The 8,357-nt window shown below is 43.5% G+C and overlaps 1 protein-coding gene across 1 annotated transcript; it reads left to right on the plus strand.

Moving 5' to 3' along the window:
• Positions 1 to 3,166: 3,166 nt before the first annotated feature.
• On the plus strand, positions 3,167 to 4,051 carry LOC138907634 (uncharacterized). The gene is made up of 2 exons (XM_070198239.1): positions 3,167 to 3,689; positions 3,768 to 4,051. The coding sequence occupies exons 1-2, from the start codon at positions 3,167 to 3,169 to the stop codon at positions 4,049 to 4,051; spliced, it is 807 nt and encodes a 268-aa protein (XP_070054340.1).
• Positions 4,052 to 8,357: the final 4,306 nt, after the last annotated feature.

Genomic DNA, 8,357 nt, shown 5'->3' on the forward strand with positions numbered 1-8,357 from the left:
TATTCATCATGTCAATAAACCTTTTGAATTGGTTCTCACTATTTTGCTTTGCAAGCCTTTGAGGGTATGGAGGAGGAGGCCTTGGCATTGTGCCATAACTAGGGTTTTTAGCCTATTATTTGCTCTTTTTTGCTTAGGTTTTGGGTCAAAATGCATAAAGGTATTCCCGAAAACTAACTTAATGTGCTTGCTTGTAGGGTTTGGTCAAAATGAGGCAAAGAAGCCATAATCAACTCATGAAGGAGTCAAACCTGCACGAATCCAAGGCTGAGACTGGAGCGCTGAGAGCGGCAGAAAAGCACGGCCGCGTCAGGACCATCGCTGAGGCGGCCACTATTACGCGGTCCGCAAAAGTAGATTCAGAGAAGCTGCTTTGAGTACTAAAATCACTGCTGACCACGTTGGAAAGGCACGGCCGCGAGAGGATTTTTGCTGAGAGCGTGGTTCGAGGTTCAGAAACTCTACAGTTTGGGCTCAAATGAAGAACGCGGCTCGCGTCCAAATTACGCGGCCGCGAATTGATCTTACGCATAGATGAAGGGAATTCTGGTGAGAGCGCATCTTGAGGTTCAGAGACCCTACAAGTCGGGCTTAACTGAAGAATGCGGTCCGCATTGAAGAAACGTGGACCACGCTCATTATTATGCGGCCACGAAAGCTCAAGCGCGGATGCGGTCAGAATTACACGTCCGCGAATCCTCCGCAGGGGCATTTAAATAGATCCTTTTATCAATTTTAGATTACGTTTTGTTTAGCAGAGCACGTGAACGGATGGTTTTTCCCTTTTTGGGCAATATTAGAGTAGATTTACCTTAAAACTTTATATTTTTAGCTTGTACTTTAATATTATGGCTTATATTTCATCTTTATCTTTGATTTCTACTGTTATTATGAGTAGCTAGACCCCATAGCTAGGGTTGTGACCTAACCCTAGTGTGGGTATTTAATGGAACTTGAATTTTAGGGCTTAATTGTTTATGGATTAGTGATATTTAGCCTAATTCATACTAAAATTGTAGAATTAGTGGTTGCAAACACTGATTCATGTCTTTATGACTTAGGCTCTTCTTGAGAAAGAGGGACTAAGCCTAGAAACATTAGGCTAACAAGGAATTGGGATGAACTCAAGAGATTGATAGCCCCAATTAAAGGGTTAAATCTAGAGATAGTAATACCCGACTTGAGCCAATTTCACTTGTATTGTATGAACACCCATTTGGCCTTGAGAAAGACAAATCGGGCAAAGTCACTCAAACTACCGAGAGGTATAGAGTGAGCACTTATGTGTGATGGTTATATCACGACCCCAATCATAACAAGCTTGTCCTAGATTCTTGATACCCATGAGATACTCACCTAGGAGGAAGTCACTTCCCTAGTGCCTTTTAACACTTGAATACTTTCACCAAAAATATTGTACTTAGCTTACACTCATAATGATGCTCTCGGACATGTTCTTCCGGGGGAGGAGGTAGATGACAATGGTGAGGATGAGGTTAATCTAGAACCTCAAGTCCAAAGAAGAGGCCGTCAGGCTAATGACAACATTCCAAACCCTCCCCCACCTCCTCCACGGGTAGCACACCGGGTGCTACCCAATGAAGGTTACGCAAGTGCAATTGTCCCACCCAGGATTCGGGCGGGAAATTTTCAAATTACAAATGTCATGCTGACCCTATTGGAGCAAATGGGCTTCTTCACTGGAGCTCTTCATCAGAACGCATACAAGCATCTAAAGGGTTTTGTAGACACATGCTGGGGGAGCAAGCAGACGAACGTGTCGGAGGACGCTTTGAGATTGAGACTTTTCCCATTTTCACTTAGAGGGAAAGCTTTGGACTGGCTCGAGAGGCTACCCAACCACTCCATATACACGTGGGATGAGTTGGCAGAAAAGTTTACAGCCAAGTTTTTCTCACCGGGTCATATGGCAGCATTGAGGGATGAGATCTTGGCCTTTAAACAAGAACCAAATGAACCCCTACATGAAATCTGGGAGCGATACCGGACAATGATCAAGGAATGCCCAAACAATGATATGACTGAAGCAATGATTCAAAAGACATTCTATAGGGGTATCAACACGACCAACCAGTGTGTGGTGAATCAGCTAGCTGGGGGAAAGTTTATGAAAAATGCCTTAAGCCGATGCTTGTGACATACTTGATGAGATGGCTGACACATCCTCAGCTTGGCAGAGTCGGGAAAATGTTCCTCAGGGTGACCCTAATGTCATCCATCTTCTCAAAGAACTTCATGATCACGGACAAGCCATAGCCGAGTTGACAACTACTATGAATCAGTTAGTAAGGCCCCAGCTTCAGCAAGTTTAAGGGACAAAGCAAGTAAATGCCATAGAAGGGGTAAATGTCATGGTCAACAAGAGGAGACAGCGTGGTCAACAAGTGCAAAACAATCAAGATCAATGAGCAAAGTAGTAGTGGTTACAATAAAGACGATTCTCATGATGATCAAAATGAGGAAGTGTTATATGCCAATAACTACCAAGGTCAACGGAGCAATGCTCCAAATCAACAATGGAGATCACAAGGGAACAATCAAAATTGGGGCAACCAAGGCCAAGGGAATTGGAACAATGGCAACAACAACAACTCGAACAATTGGGGAACAACAATCAGTATTGGTGGAACAACAATCAGAATTGGGGTGGCAATGGAAACCAAGGGGGTTGGAATAATAATAATAAAGGCAACCGGGGGTTGGGCTTTCAAAGGCCCCCGATGTATCAACAACCCAACAATCCGCCTCCATATTCGTCTCAAGGGCAAAGTTCTTCAAACAATGAGATGGGGCGGATAAAGAGTATGTTCAAACAAATGATGGAAAGGAATGCTGACTCCGATGCCCAAATAGCCTCCCATACTACCTCTATTCGCAACTTGGAAGTACAAATGGGTCAAATTTCTCAAGCATTGAATACTCGCCCTAAGGGGGCACTACAAGTGATACGGTAGTAAACCCGAAGGGTGGGAACAATACAGGCCATGCTATGGCGGTTACCACAAGAAGCGGTAGAGGTGGAGATGCAAGTACCTCTAATCCAAAGAAGATTGTGAGTGATGATGTTGTGTTGCAAGAAGATGATGAGATTCAAGCCAATGATGAGAATGTGAATGATGAAGTGAGGATCGATATTGATGACAACATGGAGGAGACTCAAAATAATGTGAACCCGTCTAGGGAACACGTGATAGACATACCGGAAATGGTAGTGCCTAAAGCCAAGGCCCCCTTGCCAAGGGCTCCTCCACTGTATCCTCAAAGGCTTGCAAAGCAAAATAATGAAAACCAATTCAAGAAGTTTATTGAGATGATGAAAATTTTGTCGATCAATGTGCCCTTGGTGGAAGCTCTCGAACAAATGCCGAGATATGCCAAGTTCATGAAGGACTTGGTAACTAAGAAGAGATATATGAATTGTGAGACCATCAAAATGACTCATCAAGTGAGTACTATTATGCACTCGATGGATCCAAAGCTTGAAGATCCCGGTGCCTTTACAATTTCATGCACCATTAGTAGCGCCGATTTTGCAAAAGCCTTATGTGATTTGGGAGTAAATATTAATTTGATGCCATATTCCGTGTTCAAGACACTAGGTATTGGGCAATCAAGAGCTACTTCCATGATATTACAAATGGCAGATCGGACAATGAAAAGGCCGCTTGGTATTATTGATGATGTTCTAGTCTGGGTCGACAAGTTTATTTTGCCTGCTGATTTTGTGATTCTCGACTGTGAAGTAGACTATGAGGTGCCTATAATATTGGGGAGACCTTTCCTAGCAACAGGGAAGGCATTGGTTGATGTTGAAGTAGGGGAGCTCACCTTCCGAGTGGGCGATGAAAAAGTTGTATTCCGCATGTGCAAATCATTGAGGCAACCAAATAGCAATGAAGTTTGCTCTTTTGTGGATCTTGTGACGGAGGAGATAGTTGATGACACGAGTGCCATGATCAATGTGGAAGACCCTTTGGAAATTGTGTTGTTAAACCATGAGGATGATGAAAAGGAATGCTTGGTTGAATAAGCAAATGCGTTGCAAGGAATGGTATCCTACTCATATGGGCCCTGTAAAATTTCCTTGGACTTGGAAAACCGGAAGACTCCACCAACAAAGCCCTCAATTGAGGAGCCACCAACATTGGAGTTGAAGCCTTTGCCTTCACACCTCAGGTATGAATTCTTAGGCCCTTCTTCCACATTACCTGTTATTCTTTTTGTTTGCCTAACTAACGTGCAAGTAGACTCCACCCTTGTGGTGCTTCAAAGAATGAAAAAGGAAATTGGATGAACTTTGGTTGACATTCGGGGTATAAGCCCCGCCTTTTGCATGCACAAAATTATACTAGAGGATGATGCCAAAACCTTCGTGGAACATCAAAGGAGGTTGAACGAGGCTATGCAAGAGGTCGTCAAGAAGGAAATTATCAAGTGGCTTGATGCAGGGGTTGTGTACCCTATTTCGGATAGTTCATGGACTTCATCGATACAATGTGTGCCGAAGAAGGGGGTATGACTGTGGTCACAAATGAGAAAAATGAGTTGATCCCCACTCGTACTGTCACCTGATGGAGGGTATGTATGGACTACAGAAAGCTGAACAAAGTGACCCATAAAGACCATTTTCCATTGCCCTTTCTTGATCAAATGTTGGACAGACTTGCTGGGCGTGCCTACTATTGCTTTTTGGATAGGTACTCAAGGTACAACCAGATTCTCATTGCACCAGAAGACCAAGAGAAAACCACCTTCACATGTCTGTATGGCATATTTGCATTCTCACGGATGTCGTTTGGTTTGTGTAATGCACTGGCTACCTTTCAGCGGTGTATGATGGCAATATTTACGGATATGGTGGAGGACTTCCTCGAAGTGTTCGTGGATGATTTTAGTGTTGTGGGGTACTCATTTGAAGAATGCTTGGATAATCTTGACAAAGTGTGGACCCGATGTGAAGAGACCAACCTAGTGCTTAATTGGGAAAAATGCCACTTTATGGTCGAGGAGGGAATTGTCCTCGGCCATAAGATCTCAAAGAACGGTATTGAAGCAGACAAAGTGAAGATTGAAGTTATTTCAAAACTCCCTCCTCCTACTTCCGTCAAGGGAGTTAGGAGCTTTCTTGGGCACGCGGGGTTCTATCGAAGGTTCATCAAGGATTTCTCAAAAGTAGTGAACCCCTTGTGCAAGCTGCTAGAAAAGGATGCAAAGTTTGTGTTCAATGAAGATTGCATGAAAGCTTTTGAGATTCTCAAGTATAAATTAACAACCACTCCCATCATTACCGTACCCAATTGGAGCTTATCATTTGAGCTCATGTGCGATGCAAGAGACGTTACAGTAGGAGCAGTTTTGGGGCAAAGGGTCAACAAGATATTTCATCCGGTATATTATGAAAGCAAAATGATAAATGACACCCAAGTCAATTATACGGTGACTGAGAAAGAGTTATTATCCATTGTCTTCTCCATGGAAAAGTTCAGGCCATATCTCATGGGGGCCAAAGTGATTGTGCACACCGATCACGTTGTATTCCGTTACTTGATGACCAAAAAAGACTCGAAGGCTAGGTTGATGAGATGGGTTCTTCTACTTCAAGAGTTTGACCTTGAAATCATTGATAGAAAAGGAAGTGATAATCAAGTGGCGGGCCACATGTCCCGCTTAGAAGAGGAGGGGAGGCCCCACGATGGCCTCGAAATTAATGATTCGTTCCCGGATGAACAACTCCTCTCTGTGTCTTTGAATGGTATGCCTTGGTTCGCCGATATGGCTAACTTTCTTATGACCAGCATTGTTCTGAGTGAGCTCTCTTCTAACCAAAGGAAGAAACTCAAACGGGACAGCTTGGATTATTATTGGGACGAGCCCTATCTTTTCAAGATTTGCAATGATGGTGTGATCCGGAGATGTGTCCCGGAAGAGGAGCAAATGAATATTCTTGATGCTTGCCATTCCTCACCCTACAGTGGTCATCATAGTGGGGCGAGAACTGCTTCAAAGGTTCTTAGCTGTAGATTTTATTGGCCTACCCTGTATAAAGATGCAAGTGAGCTTGTTAAGAGGTGTGATGAATGCCCAAGAGCTGGTGGAATTTCCAAGAAGGATGAAATGCCTCTCACCACTATTCTTGAGATCGATATTTTTGACGTGTGGGGCATAGACTTCATGGGGCCATTTTTGAGTTCCTGTGGTAACACTTACATTCTGGTTGATGTTGATTATGTTTCCAAGTGGGTTGAAGTTGTAGCTCTGCCCAACAATGAGGCACGGAGTGTGGTGGCGTTCTTAAAGAAAAATATCTTCACAAGGTTTGGCACTCCTAGGGCGATCATCAGTGATGGGGGTTCTCATTTCTGCAACAAGGCCTTCGACACTTTACTTTTCAAGTATGGTGTCAATCATAAGGTGTCAACCCCTTATCATCCCCCGGCTAGTGGACAAGTTAAAGTCTCCAACAAGGAGATAAAGAGCATATTATCAAAAATTGTCAATGCAAACCGGACGGATTGGTTAAGGAAACTTGACGATGCTTTGTGGGCTTATAGAACTACGTACAAGAATTCAATTGGTATGTCTCCGTACCGGTTGGTATTTGGGAAAGCATGCCATCTTCCTGTTGAGTTAGAGCACAAGGCCATGTGGGCGCTCAAGAAGTTAAACCTTGAATGGGATGCAGTAGCCAATCTCCGGGTAGAGCAACTCAATGAACTTGATTAATTCCAGTTTCATGCCTATTCCAGCTCGTCCTTGTATAAGGATAAGATAAAGTACTTACATGACAAATATGCCCGGAACAAAGAATTCGATGAGGGTGACTTGGTTCTTCTATTCAACTCTCGGTTACGACTGTTTCCGGGAAAGCTCAAGTCAAAATGGAGTGGCCCTTTTGAGGTGGTGCACTTGACTTGAAAAACAAAAGTGGTGAAATCTTCAGAGTTAATGGGCACCGAGTGAAGCATTACCTAAGCAAGTTTGATGACAGCCATGTGGTGGCCTTGATCAATTTCCAATGATGTTGGTAATATGCATCGTGCCGCGACGTTAAATCAGGCGCTTCTTGGGAGGCAACCTATGTGTTTTTTCTTTCTTTTTTGATTTTCTTCTTAGATCAGGATTTATTTTGAACTAACTGGTTGTGAGCTTTGTGTAGGAATTATTTATGCAGTACAGTACTGTTGCTGGAAAAATTTGCCTAAGTGTGGGGAATTATGAGGACCGCGCTCAACATTTTGCGGTCAGCGAGAGCTTTTCGCAGGGGCACAAATTGTCAGCGGACGCGGACTTGAAAAGTCCATAATATCAACTCTCTGAAGTTGTATTCACGTCCGCGTTCGTAATTTCGCAGTCCCCGTTGATATTACGCGGCCGCACCCGTTAATCCACTCTCAGCGGACTTGTTTTTGAAAAGGCTCTTCGAAAGTTAAAAAGCGCGAACCGCGGTGGAATTTTGCGGACCGCGCTCAGGTAAGTCGGTGGGACCTCTGGGGTTGGTATAAATTGGAAGTCCTTAGGACCTTTACACTTTTCGAACCCCACACTCTCACCGAAATAGACCACTGTTCATCTTCCCCTTCTTACACTTTAAATTTCATATCTCATTAATCAAGAAGCAATTTCCTACTACAAATCCACATCTGGTATGCTCAGATCTTTACATTAATTTCATCTTTTGATTTTCTTTTCTTCTAGTTTTACTTTTTCCTTTTTAGGGTTTAACACATGTCATGATTTCAAAATGATGCTTGATTGATGCTAAAATTGTATGTGGGTAATGTTTAATGCCTAATGGGGGATCGGGTTGTTCACTATGCCTGTTAATTACCTAAATTTTTGCATTAAGTGAAACCCTAAGTCTTAAATAATTCATCAGTGCTAGTATGATTTGAATTTCGCGGACCGCGGTCCAAATTACGCGGTCCGCATTCATGCTTTTGTGCAAACTGGGTAGGCTTATATGTTCGCGGACGCAGTGATTTTTCCGCAGTCAGCGGTTGACTTTACGCGGCCGCGTCCATAATTTCGCGGACCGCGTTTATGAGCTTTAGAGAATTAACAAATTGATTCCGCGGCTGCATTCATTCTTACGCGATCCGTGTTTGTTATTTCGCGGCCGCGCCCATTATTTCGCGGTCAGCAGAGACCAATGTTCAGAGAGTTGGTAGCCTGGTCCCAACTCTTTTGTGACCACGCTATTTTTTACGCAGACCGCACTGACCCTTCCGCAGTCGCGCTCCTTTTTACGCTGTCAGCGGACCCCTGCTTTGAGAAACAATGTGATCATTTCATCTGGTTTCCTTTGCTGATTCATTGAACCACAATACTAATGAGCT

This window comes from Nicotiana tomentosiformis, chromosome 1 (assembly GCF_000390325.3).
Source record: "Nicotiana tomentosiformis chromosome 1, ASM39032v3, whole genome shotgun sequence".
NCBI classification, from domain to species: Eukaryota; Viridiplantae; Streptophyta; class Magnoliopsida; order Solanales; family Solanaceae; genus Nicotiana; species Nicotiana tomentosiformis.

Coding starts and splice junctions, on each gene's coding strand:
- LOC138907634 (XM_070198239.1), top strand. CDS start 3,167: ATGGAGGAGACTCAAAATAATGTGAACCCGTCTAGGGAACACGTGATA. Junction 3,690..3,767: donor GACAATGAAAAGGCCGCTTG/GTATTATTGATG, acceptor ACTGTGAAGTAG/ACTATGAGGTGCCTATAATA.